The sequence below is a fragment of the Accipiter gentilis genome, chromosome 3, assembly GCF_929443795.1.
Source record: "Accipiter gentilis chromosome 3, bAccGen1.1, whole genome shotgun sequence".
NCBI lineage: Eukaryota > Metazoa > Chordata > Aves > Accipitriformes > Accipitridae > Astur > Astur gentilis.
Window position 1 is genome coordinate 7,471,784 of NC_064882.1, and position 20,380 is coordinate 7,492,163.

The window sequence follows — 20,380 nt, forward strand, 5'->3', positions numbered from 1 at the left end:
GAAATCAGTTCAGTGCCTTCATGATCTCCTGAGTATGGACAGGCTTCAGCATACATGTGAGTGTCTAAATCATGATACATACAACACCACCAAGTGAGAGGCAGTGAAAGGTAAGCTCACAATATTCAAGCATAAAGCAATATTGATTAAATATGCATAACCATAATTATGATTTTACATGCCATTTTTCTGCTACCTTCTGTTTATTAAGGATTAACTTAATTCAAACAGAGATAATGTGTGTTAAATGGGAACAGAGATGGGGAAACAAAAAGGATGGGAGTTGGAATGCAGCGTTTTGCAATTCAAAGCCTCTGAAAATTGTTTAAAGAACTATTCTTTTTTCTGGAGGCATTAGACAGATTATTTTTTTTACCTTTGAAAAACAGCTGTGACTAAAAAAGGTAAATTGTTTATAAGCTAACTTCTGTAAGATTCACAACTTTATAAAAATCACAATGTCTCAAAGCTCCATGATGGAAGATAATATAAAAAAAAAATAGATGTTTTAATGCTTCATTCATAAAATCAATCTCAGTCCCTTACAACACACAGCAAATCACAAAACTGCCAAGATCCTTTATGATAACAATTACTGCACAGTGAAATTTTTGTCTATAGGGAACTGGGTATCATAACTGCAGACACAAGAACAGCTTAGTAAAAACTGGTGGCCTTTTTTGTTTTGGAAATCTAGCAACTAGAAATAAAATATTGAGTTGAAAATAACTTAAGTAGAATAAAACTGCCAATGGCTAACAGGGAAAGCAAGCCCATTGCTGGAACTGGAGGGACAGACAGAAAGTCATGGGTACCATTCTTACTTTTGCCAACTGAATTAAAAGGTAGAAAGAAGAAAGTTTAGTGCACACTGCCTTTCCAAAGAAGCAAATTCCTCCTGAATTTGAATATGACAATTTAGCATGGAGAGAGACAATAAGGTTGTTTAAATAAAGTTACTGATAATTTTTTTATGAGTAGCTCTTCCTTGAATAACTATGCCTTGCAATGCTTGTAAAGCAACCCAGACTGAGAAAGCTTGAGCAAACTTCCATTAGTATTACCGTCTAATTCCAGTTTAACCCCAAACTGATTTGGGTTTACTATAAGAGTTTACTTTAGCTCATGTACGTACATATTAGTGATGGGCAAAACTACTACAGTTCGAAGGGTAAATGTTGGCAATCAATGACAAAATTGTAAAGCTCTGATAACATTATTAATATTATTATTACTGTTGTCCCCACTGGGATGCCCTGCTCAGCTTTGATTAACCTTGCTCTTTCTACACTTTTGTCTTCCCTTCCCTGACAGCACCTTCCCCACCAGACCTGGTGGAGTACCAACTGAACAAAGTTTTTGTCCAGGAGCTGGCTGGAGCAAGCCACCTTCCTTCTCTCTGGTCCACACTTGTCCTTACTCAGAAAAACAAAATTACCATGAAAGTGGGATCACCAGGGATCAGAGTGTTGGGAAAAGGCTGTAATTGAGTAGGCACCCTTGCACTTGGAGTGCAGGAAAGAAGATGGGTTTCAGAAACATTTTGGCTGCAACTTCCAGCATGGCATGAAGCCCTTCAGAGGTGAGACCTGCCTGTGCCTTCATAAAATCAAATCACCTAGAGACCAGGGAAGGATTGGTAAGGGAAAGATGCCTGACTACATCCACAACACATCCTGAAACCACTTTCAAAAGGTTTCATACTAAATGCTCTCAATGTATTGGCATCAAATACTTTTCCTTTGGTACTGTATCAAACGAGTTTCAAATGATACCATGCATCAGTGCAAGGGGATAAATTGGACCCCAACAACCTACAAAGCAACACAGGTTGTGGAAGTTAAAACTAACTGGAAAACCATGGATTCTTTTTTCCAAATGATATGTGTTTCCATTTTATTAACTTTATTGTAAATGTTTTTATAAAACTCATCAGTTGTCATTATGTTTGATAGCAAAAGCTAAAAATAGACTGCATGGTGTCATAACCATAAGAAACATTTTTGATAGGGAGAAGTACATTGGTAGGAACCAGTGAATATTAATTTCAAGATTCATTAATAATGTTGACATGAGCAATACAGTTGATCATTTTTTGTTTGATTCTCAGGCATGCCTAGAAGGCAACTGTTTTTATGCACAGACTGATTTACATACAGCTTTCCAATTGCATCTTGCAGCGCTGTGTATCCATAGGAAACAAGGTCAAGTCCAAAGGGCATGACAGAGTAATAGACAATCTGAAAATAAAGAAATTGAATTTAAAAACAGTTTGAGCTGCCATGTAAGTAGTAGATGGCAATAAGAAAAAAAATCACAGGTGTTCGTTTTCAGCTTCTAAAATAGCAGAAAAAAATTAATTAAACTTATAATAAATAGCAGTTTGAAATTGAGCTATCTCTGGTAGTCCAATAATAAATTTTTATAGAGAGTTTTAAACACACAGTAGTTCACAAATTAGAGAACTACTATTACATGACAAAATACATATAAGTCATAAAAATAACTAAACCAAAGTTCCATACAGAACAGAGTCCTGCCTCCAGCAGTGGCCAACGGCAGACTCCTGAAGAAGACTATGACACTAAAGCAATCAGGAAATGATATTTCACCAGATATCCAGCAGTCTCCCAAAAGTTGCACCTCAAGGACTTCCTAAACCAGAAGTGATGCTTCAGTATTTAAGGGACTGTCGTGGTTTCAGCCCGGCCGGTAACAAAGGACCAGGCAGCCGCTCGCTCACTCCTCCGCCCCCCTCCGGTGGGATGGGGAGGAGACGGAGGAGAGAAAAGGAAAAGAAACTGGAACCTCGAGGGTTGAGATAAAGGCAGTTTACTGGGACAAACACAAAAGAGATTATAACAACAACAACGGCACTAATGAAAAAAAGTATACAAAAAGAGTGATGCACAGTGCAACTGCTCACCACCCGGGACCCGACGCTCCGCCACTTCCCCCACCGAAAACAGAGACCACCCCCCGGCCCGCTCCCCATTTCTATACTGGGCAGGATGTCACATGGTATGGAATAGCTCCTTGGCTAGTTCAGGTCAGCTGCCCCGGCTATGCCCCCACCTCCCAGGTTCCTGTAAAAATTAACTCTATCCCAGCTGAACCCAGGACAGGGACCCCAACAGATTTTTTTTGCCTCCAAGAAGCTGCTCTGCTTTCAGTTGCTTTCTGGAATCCGTGTCAACTTTAATCATACACAGCATCCTGCAGCAAGGAATGCCATAGCTAAGCTGCACACACTCTGATCATCTCCTTTTATCTATCTGGAGCCTGTCTCATAGTTCTTTTACTGGAAAAGAAGGTGGAAAATCAATGTCCATCCATTCTCTCTGTGCTATTCATGATTTAGAGACCTCTATGCTACCACCTCAATTGTCTTGTTTTTTCTAGTGTGAAAAGTTCTGCTTTGCTTAGCTGTTATTCACAAGGATGCAGTTCTATGCCTTTGACCATACTTGCCTGCCTTCTTGCAGTGGGAAGACCAGAACTGCAGCTTGTATTCAAGATGCAAGTATAGCATGAATTTATACAGTGGCATGACATTCTCTTTAATCCCTAATACTTCCTAGAATTCAATTCACCTTCTCAACCAGCACAGAGCCATTAGCTGACATTTTCAGAGAACTAGCCATTATGACCCAAGGGTTGTTTTCCTAGCTGGTAATAACCACCTCAAAACCAATCAGTTTTTATATAAAGTTAAAATAATTATTTCCCACATGCATGATTTTCAGTTATTTACACTGAATTTCATCTCATACCTTGTTGCCTAGTGATTAGATTAATTTGTAATTCTCACTGTTTTCTCTTACCTTTACTATCCTGAATATTTTGGCATCATCAAAAGTGCCTGCCAATTCAGTTTTCAAGATGATTTATGTTGAACAGCACAGGACCCAGAAGAGATTTTTCTGTGGGACTCTACTGCTCACTTCCCCTCATGCAAGCACCAGCTGTTTACTCCTACATTCAGTTTCCTAATTCTTAGCTGTTTATGGAGGCAACAGCTTTCTCTCACATGCATTTTATCATTCACATATTTTGATAACTGGAGATCCGTTTATATGTGTAATATCTCTGTAAACTAAAAATACAAGGCATAGCAATTATATATTTTTTAAAATTAAAATCTTAGTAGCATGTCACCAAACCTCAGTGCCTCAAAAAATTAATCTTACCTGCATACATATAATTTATGAAGATAGTGTATTACTAAAATCCACAGAATATTTTTAGAGGACAACATCAATTTCAAACTTTACTGAATTTGGTTATGTTATTTGGAAGTTTCAGAGGAGAATTTTTCCATCAGAAACCCTTCTATTAGTATTAACTCAATATTCACTATTCACTAACCTAACCTATTGCCTGAAATAAGCTCATTTATGAATAGCTGCAACCTCAAAAAATATTTGAAAAAAGTATCAATGTTTCATTTAACATTTGCTGTTTCAAATGAGAAGTTTCTTTTATAGCTGAAAGTGATTTTCTATTTTGAAATATTAATTTCTACAGACTTCAAAACCTGCTACAGGAACAACTGAAATCAGAACCAGGACCTTCAGAGTGAGCAAATCAAAGCCAAATGCTTTGACTGCCCAACATATTTTCTTTTCTGATCAGTATCTGCAAAAGTCTTGAGACTGAGTTTTCTCATCCTTATTTGGAAGGGGCAAAAAAGAACCCAGACTCTCCCACCTTCTTTCTTTTTTCTAGCCAATTCTAGTCCAGGACGAAATAGCTCATGTGACCATAACTTCAGAAGTGATTCCCTCTTAAAGGTAAAGTTGCAGTATATTCAGGTAATCAGTTTTTCCTCTATCAGGGCAATATGTTGCAATTCACACCAGAAGAAAATTCACTCACTGTTAGGAAACTGAGCCTAATCTCTACAAATCATTGTGTCTATTAACTCTCCAGATCTATAATTCACTGTGACATCCTTTTTAATCAACTAATTTGCTATTTTCAGTGGATGATTATTTTTATGGCATGGTGTATACCTTCGATAAACCAAGTCAAACCATTAAAATGTATGCATTAATTCCAATGGAATTAAACAATATTTTGGGGTCTTCTGAAAAAAACTACATCCAGTAAGGCACAGAACTTATTCAGGATTATGTCCCAGTACTTTTACAAAAAATTTATATTCACAAATTTTGTAATTTCTGCCTTTCCCTATATCATTAGTAAGTAATCATCATTTTCTTTAGCTGACATAGAAATTCAAGTGGTGTGCAAATTATATTGTTTTGCTGAAGGCTTTACTTCAGATATCTTATCCATTTCATTGTGCTTCCAGGAATCTAAGCAATTATCAAAAGGGTTTAAATTTTGCTTCCAATAACACTAGTTTACTTAATGTGTTAGCTTAACATGACATAAAAATGTACATACACTTCAAATTTCTCGTACCTGCTCTGCTATCAACTGACAAGTTTTAAAGCATCTTCATCTGGTTTCTTTACACACATTTAATTTATTGTAGTATTGTTTACAAACTATCATATAAATGTAAATATTAGTCATAAACTGTATTACATTACTAAGTCTAACACAGCATATTATATCTCATATCAAGTCATTTGAAAAAAGAGTAGTAATATATCTATAAAATACCTCATGCTGACTAGGACATCCCCATCCCGAAATATAAAAAGAAGGATATTTTCTTGTGTGACATCATGGAAGTTAGCATTTTTTTCATTTGCAAAGAATAAGTCTGGCTTCCAAAGACATTTAAACATAGTTGGGTCCACTGTCAGCGTATCTGAACCTCTCCAATCATTGGGCAGTTTGAGTCTGGGGTCATTCCACTTCTGTCTTAGAAAGATGTTGACTCTATAATCCTGATGGGAAGAATACATAAATATTAGACTAGCCAAAACTCTAGCCAAAAACCCACGGAGAAAGAAAACAATTCTATCAGACTCTGAAGAGAACAACAATTTATGCCCTGATTTTTCTATCAGAAAGATGGTCATCACTATTCAAATGACATTAATAAGTGTTAAGGGTAATAGACTTTACTACAAATATGTAGATGGTGTCTCACTCATGTTCTGAATATAGTAACTTTCTTTAAAAAAAGGACCAAATTGTCCCCCCCCCTAATCATTTTCGCATCCCCTTGATAGTAGCCCCCTGTTTCCTAGGTGCAGAGAAAAGCATGCAGCAGGGCAGAGGGAGGCCATAGCTCAACTACCCTAAATTGCTGCAGGCAGCAGGCTCGGTTATCACTTCTGTCAGGATATCCTGTGAGTGTAAATTCCAGCTTATTCTCCATTTCGTTAAGTGGCACACTGATGGCAAAATATTACACTATAAAAGCCAAAAACAGTCCAGGTAGATAATAGATTTTACACTACACACCCAGAATACAGCCTCAGACCCTGTAACAGTTATTTGGGATTATTTTGGTAACAGGAAAACTGATGCCAGCTTGCGACACAAGTACTGAGTTAGCCTGTATGAAAGCAGAAACAGAACAGGTCTCAAAGAGACAAAATCAAGGCTTTACACAGAAGAAACTTCCTTCTGGATTCAGCAGGACTCTTGCTTAAGGATGGACAGTAGTAGAGCCATGCTCACTGAGAACCTAATTTTGCCTTTGGGAATTGGAGTAGCATGTGTCTCAGGGCAAAACGATACCCGCATGTGTTCCGTCCTTAGTGAAAGCTGTGTGCATCCAAAGGAAAAATCTGACCCGGTATGTCAGTTATGATTTTTCAGTCTTACCTCTAAGTCTTTTTGCTTTTTACATTTCCATTTAAGTCAGTGCCTCTTTTTTATGTATATGTAAACTAGGCAGATCACATACAGAAAAAGAACAAAGGTATTGTCGAAATAAAGTAAAAAAAAAAACCAACACAAATAAACCAAAATTCTATATGTAAGATAACTTCTATCTCCAGTCATCCTAGTTGTCTTCTATGGTGTGTTTTGTTTCTTCATAATTGTCTATTAGGTACCAAGCATCCTGAGATAAAGGCTGCGTCTTTTAAAGCAGTGAAAACACTGCTAGTGCTTTACAATTACAGCAAAATCCTAGAAATCAGTGAGTTCTCACCATATTTTTCGTTTGTCAATGTATTCTGCATAACAATCCGATTTTATAAAGTTGTTTATTTTACACATTAGTGCCCTCTTTCTAACACATTTTTCTGTTGATACAATGTGAGTTGTCTTCTGTTGTACTGCAATGTATACAGTTACAGCCCAAAGCAAATGCCATGTTGAGAAAGTCATGCTAACTCCAACAAGAAGTAGTTCACTTGGCTAAGACCTCATGCAGAATAATTTACCCTGTTGATTTATCCCATTAATTGGAATACGGTGCCCACTTTCCCACATCCAGTCCACCAGTCAGATTAGCCCAGGTATTTCTTTATTATGCTATACTGTGTAATATTTTCCTTTACTGCGTTGTAAGGAAAAACAAAGCATCAAAACTAAGTAGAAAGAACTGAGGCGATATTTATTAATATGCATAGTTCTGAGAGATGTTACTGGCTGGCAGTTTGTTTTTGAAAAAATATGTAGTCTGACTCTGATTTATACAAAGACCTATATTATCTTGTCAAAGTAAAGAAGAAGTATAAAATAATAGTTAACATGAAGTGACTTTGTACTGGAAGGCTCTCATAGAGAAGCTTCAGAACAGGAGGGAATTCAGGTCATTATCTCAGAAAGCATTTTTTCAATTATACGTATATAATTGAAAATTTACTTTACTTGCTTCTTGCTGAAGTTCCCATTCCATATGCACTTCTTATCTCAGTGAAAACAATTACTTTAAACCATATGAGATAAATACTGCATACTGTTCATGCTCACAAGCATTACACTATTCATTACACCAAAATTAATTTCCCCATAAACAAGTGTACTACCCTAGTTTTAACAAAATAAGATGCCTTCTCAAAGCCATAGGCAAATGATAAGCAGTGTCTACCACTTGCCTTCAGCTTAACCATTCAGAAGGAGATGTTTATATCACTGAAAAGCAGAATGCACTGGCAAAATAAGAATTGGCAGTAAGATCAGGTGGATGCTATTTTATTTCCTTCCTTGCTCTATTACAAATGAACTTAAATATACCAAACAACAGGATGTTGTGACATTTTAAGAACTTGATTCTGTTCCCATTTAAGTCAATGGAAGAAAATTCCCATTAACCTAAAATAGGTAGGTTCAGACCTACCTAAATGACTAGAAACTTATGACAGGGAGTACTTGGAGAGGAAGGCCACCACATACTTGAGGCAATACAGAAAACATAGAAGGAAACACAGAGATGTCAGGATACAAAACTGTGGTTAGCCAGACAATGATGTGCAGAAGGGCTCTTCTTAGAAGAATATGAACTATTACGGCATCTGGTAGCAGTATAGATTATGATCTGGTAAAAATCTATTTTGAAAGAAGTCTGCAACCAGTCCTCTCAAATTTTGGCAATGAATTTTAAGATTCAGTATGTGCACTACAGTTAGGTTCAACAGGGGTTGAAGAAGTGGTCTGCATGAAGCACATGGTCTTCCTCCTATACATTTTACAAACATTCTTTAAATATTGCAGAATGATCAGCATTTTATAATAAAGGAGAGTCAAATAGCAATTGTCGTGGTTTAAGCCCAGCTGGTAACAAAGCACCACAAAGCTGCTCGCTCACTCCTCCCACTCCAGCCTGGGTAGGATGAGGAGAAAATATAAAGAAAAGCTCGATAGTCAAGACAAGGACAGGGAGGGATCACTCACCACTTACGGTCACAGGCAAAAACCAGACTCAACTTGTAGAAAAAACAAAACCAATTTAATTTACTACCAATCCCATCAAAACAAGGATAATGGGAAGTAAAACCAAATCTTAAAACACCTTCATCCCACCTGTCCCTCCTTCCTGGCTCAACCCCACTCCCGTTTCTCTCTACCTCCTCCTCCCCAGCGGTGCAGGGGGACGGGGAATGGGGGTTGGGGTCAGTTCATCACACCTTGTCTCTGCTGCTCCTTCCTCCTCAGGGGGAGGACTCCTCACTCTTCCCCTGCTCCAGTCTGGGGTCCCTCCCACTGGCTTCAGTCCTTCACCAAATTCCCTGGCATGGGTTCTTTCCGCTGGCCACGGATCTTCAGGCACAGACTGCTCCAGTGTGGCCTTTCCCATGGAGTCCCGGCCATCTCGGGGGGCATCCCCCTGCTCCAGCATGGGCTCCTCTCTCCCCGGGCTGCAGGTGGGCACCTGCTCCCCTGCTCCCCTCCATGGGCTGCAGGGGGGGACACAGCCTGCCGTCTCACCAGGGCTGCAGGAGCACCCCCTCCTCCGGCGCTCCTCCTCCCCTCCTTCCTCACTGACCTCGGTGTCTGCAGAGGGGTTCCTCTCACGTTCCAATCCCCCCACTCACTGCAGGTTCCCCTTCCTAAATCTGTTCTCCCAGAGGCGCTACCACCGTCACTGATGGGCTCGGCCTGGCCAGAGGTGGGTCTCACTGGGAGCCGGGGAAGCTTCTACCAGCTTCTCACAGGATCCGGCCCTGCAGCACCTCCCCTGCTACCCAAACCCCACCACACAAACCCATAACAGCAATTAAAAAGCTTGAAACTAGGGGCAGGGGGTGAAAGAGATATTTATCAGCATTAGAGCTAGGAGGAACCTGGCAGGTAAAAAGAATCACAGAAGGATTCTACAGGGCTTTGTTTTCCCATGAAACTCCAACAGAAGGCAAGTTGTTCTCAGGGAGGTTAGAAGGGAAGGCATTCTAGGAAATATTTCAAATGAAACCTACGAAACAGTGGGCATGTGGCCAGAAAAACTCCTCAGGCCAGAAACCAGGCATAGCCAATACATCACTCTCTGCAAACTGGAGCACACAGAAGATCATGAAAGGTTTTTTCTACATGAACTGCACTCATACAAAGAAAAGAAGCATAATAGCACTGTCTTTTAATAAAGTAGAAAATGGCATCTTTCAGATTAAAACAAGGAAACCGAATTTTCCTTTATATACATAAATACTAAAAAGACATTTCTGCAAGGTTTCTAAGTGAAGAAGGAGGAAGTGGTGTTTTGCCATTTGAGTCAGTGAAGAAAGGTTACGCTGCAAGTACAAACCTTGAATACAGATTCTGTAGACAGATTATCAGCACAGCTAAAATATTATAGCCCTATAGGTATTTATACCAGAAAGCATCTTTCCCTAGGAATCCTTGACTGGTCATCCGTCTAGAACAGTTTCTAAATGTGACATAATCACCACATTATCCCGCAAATCTGCAGTCTAAAAAAACATCTGCAAAATCAGAAGCGGAGTTAGCATGAGGATCGTAGACAAGGAGTCTAATGGGCTAGAAGGAAACAAGTGACAAGATTCAAAACAAAGGGAGCTTACTGGAAGGTACCCACCCTGGTATAAGCTCTTCTCCATTTTACCTGTACAAATTCTTATTCTCTCTGTAGTTAACTAATTTTTTGTTTAGTTTTTCCAGGTAACTTGTTTGATACGTGTGAGAAAAAGTCATAATTCTCTTGAGTATTCAGCAACACAATATGAACACTACCCTTTCTAGACACAGAGCAAACATTTGCCCTTCAGTTTCTTCACAAGGACTTGATTAAAGCAATACAGGCTTCTGGGCATAGGATCCACAATATGGGTCCTATCTTACTTCAAACCAATATTACTTTAAATCTGTCAATGCTTTTCTATAAAGAAAATCCCTTCTCTTTTAAAACTAAGTAGACTCTACCTCAGTGGGAGGTAATCTCTACTCTTTCCTGTTGAGGATGAGCCAACTGCAGAGCTAAGAATGCAATCGTCATGGGACCAGAAGGACAGAAAGCAAAAATAATTGAAAATAATTTTGTGGGATTCCTGAAATACATGAGGAACCATCAGAACCAGCCACCATGATGTCAAGATGAGGGACACTGTGGGATCCTGTTGACTAGTTAGAAGTTCCAGACATTAAGCCCAGAGTTGGCTATTTCAGAGAAGGGTCTAAGAGTGGGATACAGGACATCTTGTTGAAGATATTTCCTTCTGCATCTCTTTTAACATCCTTCTGAACAAAAGGAGATCAGCATGCCAAATGGCCTTTTCTCATTGGCACTCTACACATTTGTTTGTTGGGCCCTCTACCACCACCTCACTGCCAATCACCTGGCACCCATGGTTATTTTTCCCCATCGTTCCATCACCCAAAAGAAGGAATCGTCCCTTTAGCATGGCTAAAACAGGATGCTTTACCTCCATGTAGGTTTTGCAAAAACCTATGAATTCAGCCATTACAGCCAGAAGTGGCACCAGAGCCAAGAATCATCATGATACTTCATCAACTGAAATACTTAGAAATATATTATTTCACAGATTTTGGTACCAGTAATGATATCACTCCAACCAGTTTAGTAGCTTCTGGTAACTTTAGAAACAGCCAAAAAATCAATATGTCTTGTAATTCACACAAACACCTGAGACAGTAGAGATGCAGACAGCCACTCTCTTCTCCAGCACTGACCAACCTTTTTCAGCAGTTCTGTCACTGCCTGCAAATATCTCTCCTTTCTGAATGCAAGAGGCCCCTTTGGTCCTTCACAGACTTAGTGCCTCAGCTCCAGGAAACACTTTTGCTGTGATTCTGGACGTAACAGTTTTTTCCTACTTTAAGGGACTTCTACTATCTTATGCATTACCCAGACCATCTGAAGACAAGTACCAGCCTATCCCCAAGAGGGCAGTAGTTCCTGAATGTCCATAGGACCCAACACCCGCTGCAGCAGGAATAGTTTCCCAACTGCTATGTGGAAGAACAGATTGACCATTTCTTTTGTCAGCGCTTCCTGTGATACATTAAGGCAACCAAGAAGTAATCCACGCTTCACATAAACATGCTTAGCTATCATGGTGATTGGCTCGATGTAGAAATCTAAATAAAAGCATAAATTAAAGCAAGGATGGTGTCTGAAGTTCTGAAATATGGAGGAGACCATGACTTATCTTACAGAACATCCTAGTAAATTTGTGAGTGACCATATCAGGAATTCACGGACAGGCATACATCCATTGCTGCAGAGAGCATATTTAATCTGGGGGGGGAACCACACTCCTTACATTCATGTTTTGTTACTATTTGGATCTGAGTGAATTGTAAAAAAGGCTCTGTAAAAGTCACTTTTAAGAGCATGCAATAAACTTCAGAAACTTGAAAGGGCCATCTGGCCTAACATACCTGCCATCTTAGACAGTTATCTTACTCCTACTTTCCTGCTCTTCCTCCCTGCCCCTCTTTAAACTTCAGTCCCCCTTCTGTTTTCGGAAATAAATCTCAGCGAATCTTCGGCATACCTACATTCTTTGTTTTAATATCACTTCCCACTAATGCCATTAGTTCACCAACTATCATTTGCAATCAAATCTAAATCTTTATTCACTCCTACTTAATAACACAGAAATTTCTGGCCAAGCTGTTCAAAAGCTGTTTCAGCCATCACATATGTTTAACTTTGAGCAGCTCCGCAGTCCTACTGAAATGTCATTAGGGTATCATGTAAGCTGGTTCTGAATTTTAAGTGGGTACTTACTTTCACCACCAACAAAAGGTGTTTTATTATTTATTAGCTGTATTATGGTTTATTGCTTCTGTGGCATTAAGAATAGGAATGCTGCTTTAGTCAAAGCACTGAAAAAAGCAGCCTGATTTTGCAAACTGCCTAAATGCTTTGGATGCAGCAGATCACCAAAGTTATTTCTAAATGGGATGCTCAGGGAGCGTGTCAGAACTCCCACTCTGAGTGCATGCCCCGGCTGTGGCTTCCCACATACTGGTGAGACATGGTGTACTCCCCTCTTTTTTACACAAAAGAAAAACCCTGATCGGGTCAGAACATCTTCAACAATTCCATGTCATTTTTTTGGCAATATTTTTGATAGTATTTATTGGAAATGCTATTGAGAAAAAAAATCATCAAGTGCCAAAATATTGGAAAGGCTTTGCTGAAATGACTTCTTATTTTGAAATAGATTTTATTTCCTAAAGAAACAAAAAAAGTCAAAATTGTAATGAGGATTATTTGGTGCTGTTATTGACATGTTGACATTTTCTGACTGAACTGGAAACACATTTTTAAAAACCTCACTCCTCAGTTTATCTCTCTCACACATTAAATAAACAGGAGTAAGAGTATGGTCATTGATGGTTTACTCCTTTAGTCCTTCTCCTTCTATTCCTCCACAATTTACTCCTATCCTCAGGTCTACACAAAACAGAGAACCTGTATGCTTCAGCCTTATGCATGTATTTTCTTTTTCCCTCATATAAAGTCCTAGTATTTTCTTTAGTAATACACCAAGCAACCTATATATTAACTCTCAGGAAGATTACTTAATTCATGCGACCAAATATGTTCTTCCCCTGAATTTAATAAATTATGGAAACAAGTGTAATTCTTGCATCTTAGAAACCATGGATTTGCTTTCATATACATCAGATTCTAAAAGCTCTAACAATCTGTGGACAAATATAGAGTGAAATAGATCAATAGGTTTATGGCATAAAGCGCAGTCAGTCTATCACTAACCTCATTAACTCAGTTCTCAGTGTCCACAATCATAACAATAATTTCTACTTTGTAGTTCATAATGCTCAGCCTGAAATTTAATTTAAAAATAAAATCTCCGTGTGTGCTATATTAATTTCCTTTCAGTCTTACCATAGTTGTCTCTTGAATTGACCCAAAGCTGTTAATGAAGATGTTGACTGCAACATCGACTGGAATTCCTTTAAAAAAAAAAAAAAAAGATTTCTAGTGAACTGCACAAACCGGTAAAGGTACATTATCTTTCATTTAAAGCTCCTTTATAATGGTATCACAATGTGAAAATTTTTTTTATAGGGTCATACAACTCTATCTTTTCAAGTTAGTATACAACAGTTTTCAAAAGCTGTGGTTTTATCTACTTCCATTGAAAGCCAATAGAAAAAACTCTTTTCAACCTAGTGATAAGAAAACAGAAAAAAAAAAAATCCTTAGTCCAAAGTGCTAAGCTTAAAGCATTTCACAGATGACAAATTTGAATAATTTTTGAATTCCATGATTTTCTGTTATCACAGAATGCACAGTCCAGTTACTTTCACACATGGTTTAATGGATAGAGGTAATTCACATTTCTAGCAGCAGACACTTTTAACTGCCAAGGTCATGATGATGATCTATCATCCCAATTTACCTGTTTATGATTTATGATGAGACGTTTACTTATATTGTAAGAGGATACTTCTTTGTGCAAGTCAAGTACATAACTGTAAAGTATGAATACAGGCAGATAAAAATTGCTGCATGCAGCTTTCATAGCTATCTCGCCTTGGTGCAAGAGAGTTGGAAAGCTGCTCTATTTTACAGTGGTTACTAACTTGCCAAGAAAAACTTCTAGAAGCCAGCAGCTGTGAAGTTATCAAGATGGCCTGTATTTTTTCCTCTTTTCCACAGCCAGGATTCCTGTAGTTGAAGAGGGATGGGGTAACAGCTGCTACATTCGCCCTCTGTCACCCTGCGGGAACTGACTGGCAGTCATTTAATCTGGTGTTAACAGAGAGTTATCACGAAGCAAGGAGAAGTGGCCTGATGGTTGTGACAACTAATTATGGTCCACTAGTTTTATTTAGCACCTATATGTTGAGTGTCTGTATGTACATTAGATGCATGTATCTGATCTCACTGTTACGAGTACTTAATTTAGTGGTTTCTTCCTATTTTCAGCAACAAAAGAAATGTAAGAATATATGAAGACTATTTTCACAAAGTAAATACAGTACAAAGTAATATATGACTCATCTTATAGTTTGCTCATCTGCATAAAATATTTTGGTGTATATTTTACATAAATTCAAAATCATTCTCTTGGTTGACCAGAAAATCACTAAGATAAATTTCACTTTTTTTCAGTTATATCAGTTTGTGTTTTGTTGGGTTTTTTTAAATCAGACCAGTTAAGTGTGATGCTTTTGGTTATGCAATAAGCATAATACTTTGTTTAATGCCTGATGTGTGTGACACAGCACCCACCACAACACTAGTAGCCAAGAGTGTACCATCTCTTCCAGTTTTGAATAGGAAGTGCCATCCAAGAAAGTCACTCATGTGTGAGGAACATTTCAACATGGGCAAACCACTTGTCAGAAAATGTTCTTTTTCTTCCACCTTCCTGTGAGTTAACGTTACATGTCCTCCCTTTTCCTTCCGTCTTCATTCCTACCAGACTGCCAGCAGGGTTATCAAAAATATAAAGCAATCTGCAACATGCTTTGTGATTACAAGCTGATCATGCTGAAGAACAGGTAGAACAGAGGCTGGACATTTATTCTTTGTGACAAGGCTCAGTGCTGAAAACATATAAATATGATTCTACAGAAAATCAGAAAGAAACAGGAAAATTGCTGAGAACTGAGTTTAATACATTTCTAAAACTCAGCGAAACAGAACATCTGAAAATGATCTCTTCAAAAGCACAATAAAGATTATAGATTTCCAAATTTCTCAAACTATTGATATGCAAGTTAAAATATCTCTTAATGTACATTTAATTAAATGTAAGTTTTAAAATGAAAGAACTGATGTATGTAAACTGCAGTGTCTGTAATGCAATAAAATTGTCTATGTCTTTTTCCAGCAGGGAGATAATCTAATTCCTGAGAAGTGTAACTTAGAGCTGTATGAGTTGTTAGAGGTTTTGCAGAGAATATGTATTCCAACCTTTTCTGCATATGTAAGGAAATCACATTTGCCTACCTGGAAGATTCCTACATCTGACTACCAGGGAGATGTTTTAAATTTAGAGAAAGTGTTTAAATTCATTACCTATTTGAAACCCCAAAGTGTGTAAGCTGTATTACTAAGATATCTTTAAAGGATTTAATAACTGTATGGTTTCCAAATAGTGATATTGCTGATCCTAATTTTATAAAGTCATCTTAAAGGATGTCTATAGAGAATTTTGATGTTTTAAAATACTGTAAAGTGGAGATACCACTAAAGTCTAACTAAAATGTAGGGATAAAAAGACATTTTAAAAACTTATTCTATAAAATCTAATTCTGTTTTTAAAAAAACCTTTTATAAATTAATAGTAGTAATAATAATAATAATGATAATAAAGCATCACATACTATTATGATCATGAAATCCTAACATATTACCTTTCAGCTCAAAAGGTTAAGTACCTTCTGCAGTTTCACACTATCTAGGGAAATTTCCATTTTAAAAAAAATACAATACAGAAATGTAGGTTGTGAATATTATCCCTATATAAATTTTCTAGGTGTGAAAAGAGCAAACGTTAAATTCTAAAGATTAAAAAAAAGGCTGAAATATCTGACCAACCTTTGAAATTAGGCCTTATCCTGGGATCATAACTGAGCAATAGCCTATTCAAGATATTGCTGGTAGAATTAACAGGTACTCTTGCAAGGTCTTCAGCTGATTGTTGGCTGTAAAAAAAAATAGTGCATTAGTTACTATTAAGACAGAAATAACTGTGTGCTTAAACTTAAGTCATTTTAAAGTCATGCCATAAATGCCATTTCACGAGCAAAACAGGTTTGGTATTTCACCTTCCACACTGGATAGCCTTCTTTTCCTTGTGATGGTTCAGTATTTTTCAAGAAACTATAACAAACATGAAAGCTCTCCTATATAGCTTTAACTGTTAAACTTGGAAGTAAATAAACTGCAATTCACTAATTGTTCCCTTCCCTCCTAACATAAATATCCAGAAGGACATGATTTCTTCATCAGTAGAAAGCAGCCACCTGGACTATTTTTAGTGACTGTCAGATTAGGAACATAAGTAAACTGACAGCCACTTCATCGGTGCCAAACCATGCAGAGGCTTTTGGCAGTCTCCTGCTCTCGCATGCCAGCGCCAGCTATTCCACCGAGAGCTGGAGCCATTGCATAATCTCCTTGTCAAGTGCTAATAAAAGCATTTTTATGGAAAACGAGGCCTTGGACTCTCCTCTGATTTTGCAGGGGGAATTTAAACATCTCCATTTACCTTGCTGTTATTGTGCTGTGAGTTAAAACCATCGCTAAAATTAAAAAGAACCTGGGACACGTAAATGTAGCTACAAGAGTAAGATGAAACTGAGTGTAATAAAAAGAAATAAGGGTGCATAAGTCCCCACGCCATGTACTTTCAGCACCTAGCAGGCTGATAATGTCATGTAAATGAACTTGTATGCTGTCTGTAGAACCTGTTCAGCGGTGTTTTCCGATTTTGAATCCTGTCTTGTAATCACTTTTCCATCCTTTTTATGACAACTACTCTGCTGACTTTCTGTCATTATAATTTAGTAACCAAAATGCCATATAAAAATAAGACAAACACCCTACAGAGGCATAAGTCATATGCATCAACACTTACCTCTAGCAAACAAATGTATGAAAATATTTTAAAAAATTATCCAGTTTATTTCTCGAATGTTTTCCATAATCAGTATCAGCTGTCATTGCCTCCTTTACCTTGCTTAATTTCTTTTTTTCATTATTCTTTCCTATATCAATGTCAGCCTGACAGACCTATGGGTTATTCTTTATAACACCTTGGTTCACTGCTAGTTTTCTTCTCATCCTTCAGTTTCCTTCATGTCCTCTGGGACTTCTGCATTATCCAAACATTTACTGAAGAAAATATTAACTCTCCAAAAGGCTTTTGGCCAGTTTAAAAAAAAGAGTTGTATGAATGTATCAGACCTCCTGATTTTAAGATGTCCAATTATAGTAGCATCTTCCTTATTGACGACTGGGAAATAAATTAATTAATTAATAACTGTCACCATTGCATGATATCACTATTTGATTGAAGACCAGAGATGAGACCAAATCCTAGCCCTTGCAGAGCTTTTATGAATAACCCACCTTTAAAATCAACTGATTTAACTCAAACCATAAGGGAAACAGGAGCAAATGAACAAGATCTGCTGCCTTGGTAGCACTTATGCCTTCACAATGAGATTTAATATCCTCAGTTAACATTTAACAGCTAAAATATTTATAAATAGAACTATGAAGGAGTTACCTATTATTAAAAACATGTCAACCATTTATGAAAACATAACTGCATTCTATTCTCTAGTCTCCTTGATACCCTTTGAGCATTTTATCCTTCAGAAACAAAATAATCAGTTTTCTGTTTTCCCTATTGTATTCAAGATTATTTCTGAAACCTAAAGCTGCACATCTGTTCAACTATTTGCTCATATTTGCTTGACGTTATACATGAAGGAGAAAAGTATATCTAAAGTCAGCTACAATGGTAAATAACCACCCAGCCCTCCTTGAAATTTCGGACTACCCACCAGTCATTAGCAGGATTAGTATGAATTCTGAAGGCTACCCAGAGATACAGCTACCAAAAAGTGTGTATCCATGAGTATAGTTTAAACTATAACATACAGGACGAGAAAAAATTGTACAGTGGCTGCAGTACATAATTCCCCAACCATCTCTTGCAAATGCACTAAATCCTCTGTGGTATTTAACAACCACACAGGTGAACTACTTTTTCTGTCAGAACTTATCCAGAGATAAATGGTCCACTAATAACACAAGAAATTTTTTACTTTTAGTAATGTATGTGAAATTCCACTAGTATGTCCTTATTCCGTGGACAATAAACCTCTGCTAATTTAATATTAGAGTGATTAAATAGCAATAGGTATTCTAACCCCTTTGAATAATTGATAAATTCACCTTCAAACAATTCTCCTGGGGTTGTGTTTATAGCTTTTTATATTTGACTTCGATTTGGATCATTATGCAAAAGAACTAATTTATTTCCTGAATTGGTCCGGCAGTTGGACTAGATGATCATTGTAGATCCCTTCCAAGTGAAATATTCTATTCTATTCTATTCTATTCTATTTCTGTAATTTTGAAATTTGTGTTCAGTTTTCAGCAATGACCTTTACCAATGAACAGGTTGCTACAGAAAAATCATAAACCAGCTTTGTATGCTTTTCTTGCAGTTACCACTAATTGGACAATAGGAAAACATAAAGTTAAATGTTAAGATTATTTTCCATTTTGTAGCAGGAACAAGACAGAAAAGAATGTTCATTTAACTATTAAAAAGGCAGGCAAACACTCTGTACACTATTATATCTGATACAAAAAGGTTCATGGCATTGCTTCCTTGCAAGTCACACATCTGAACATCTAAAATATCTACATCGGATGCCTACAGAAACTATATAAAAGGACGGTCTCCTTAACACAGGCAATAGGATTTCTTTCTAAATCATATATGGCCAGTATTAATGAAATATCAAGACAAAACCAAGCAACTAATGAACAAAAGTAAATCCTTTTTTTTTTTTTAATTTCTGCTGTGGATTATACAAAGAAGTTCATTAAATAGTGATGATGGTAATCAGAACCACACGGGATAACATGGACACATAAATTAAATACAGATGCTTCTAAAATGCAAAGAGGAAAAGAGGAAAAAAGTCTAAGAAATTAAATGAGTGAGCATCAAACAGCAAAAGAAAGCCAAATAGAGATGACAGGTTTATTTGTCTCTTCAAGTACAAGGAATAAGGTGGTAGTTTTGTGAGATCTGAGTTGTACTGCAGAAATATGTTAATACAGATATCTGCTCATGCTGTTCATTCAAAGGTGATCCATGAATTAGGCAAAGGAGATTTACTGCACTGGGAAGACAGTGATGGGAAGAACGGGCAGCAGTACTGCTTTCCAGTAAAGAACATCATGATCACATCTTCCGCAAGTTTTTGGGTAGTGTTTTAACTCATACAAGTGTAATGCACACACATTTATCCTCATTTATATAAGAACCAAGTGAAATACAACAGCATTGGCTGTTCTGAGTTGGTAGAAGCAGCACAGAGAGTCAGTAATTGGTATTTTTTAAAGGTGACTTTGAATGAATTGGTTAGAATAGCTACTGGAAAAAAGCTCTGCTGAGTGCCAGTTATATTTTTCACTGTGGTCTTTTACAGCATGCTGTCATTGAACTGCCATCGTTGAATAGCACTCATGCGACTAAACGCCGTCACAAGGACTGGATTTCCTTCAGAGAGCCTTGCTGATCAAAATCCCTAAATTTCACCTGCAAATCAATATGTGTAGCTTTTGGTGAGTTAAGAGGTTATGCCACTTTCAAAGTGACAGATGAGCAGAATGACTTAACAAAACTGTGAATGGGATGGGTTCAATGCTTGGAGAACAGGTTGGGACTATTCATGCCACAAAGATATTTACCTAAAGCCACCCCTGCTTAATTGGCTGTTCTGGAATGAATTAACAATAGGCAAATCCATAGACTACATAAGAGAAAAAGAATTTGAGCTGAGATCT

General features: G+C 37.5%; 1 protein-coding gene across 5 annotated transcripts in view; it reads right to left on the reverse strand.

The window, feature by feature from the left end:
• Window positions 1-20,380, reverse strand: part of GLRB (glycine receptor beta) — a 56,479-nt gene that overhangs the window by 25,012 nt on the left and 11,087 nt on the right. For all 5 annotated transcript variants that reach the window (XM_049833829.1, XM_049833820.1, XM_049833845.1 and 2 more), the window contains exons 3-6: window positions 16,382-16,488; window positions 13,715-13,782; window positions 5,635-5,864; window positions 2,158-2,240 (exon numbers count right to left, since the gene is read on the reverse strand). In XM_049833829.1, coding sequence (XP_049689786.1) covers window positions 2,158-2,240; window positions 5,635-5,864; window positions 13,715-13,782; window positions 16,382-16,488 — 488 coding nt within the window. The remainder of the gene's footprint in view (window positions 1-2,157; window positions 2,241-5,634; window positions 5,865-13,714; window positions 13,783-16,381; window positions 16,489-20,380) is intronic.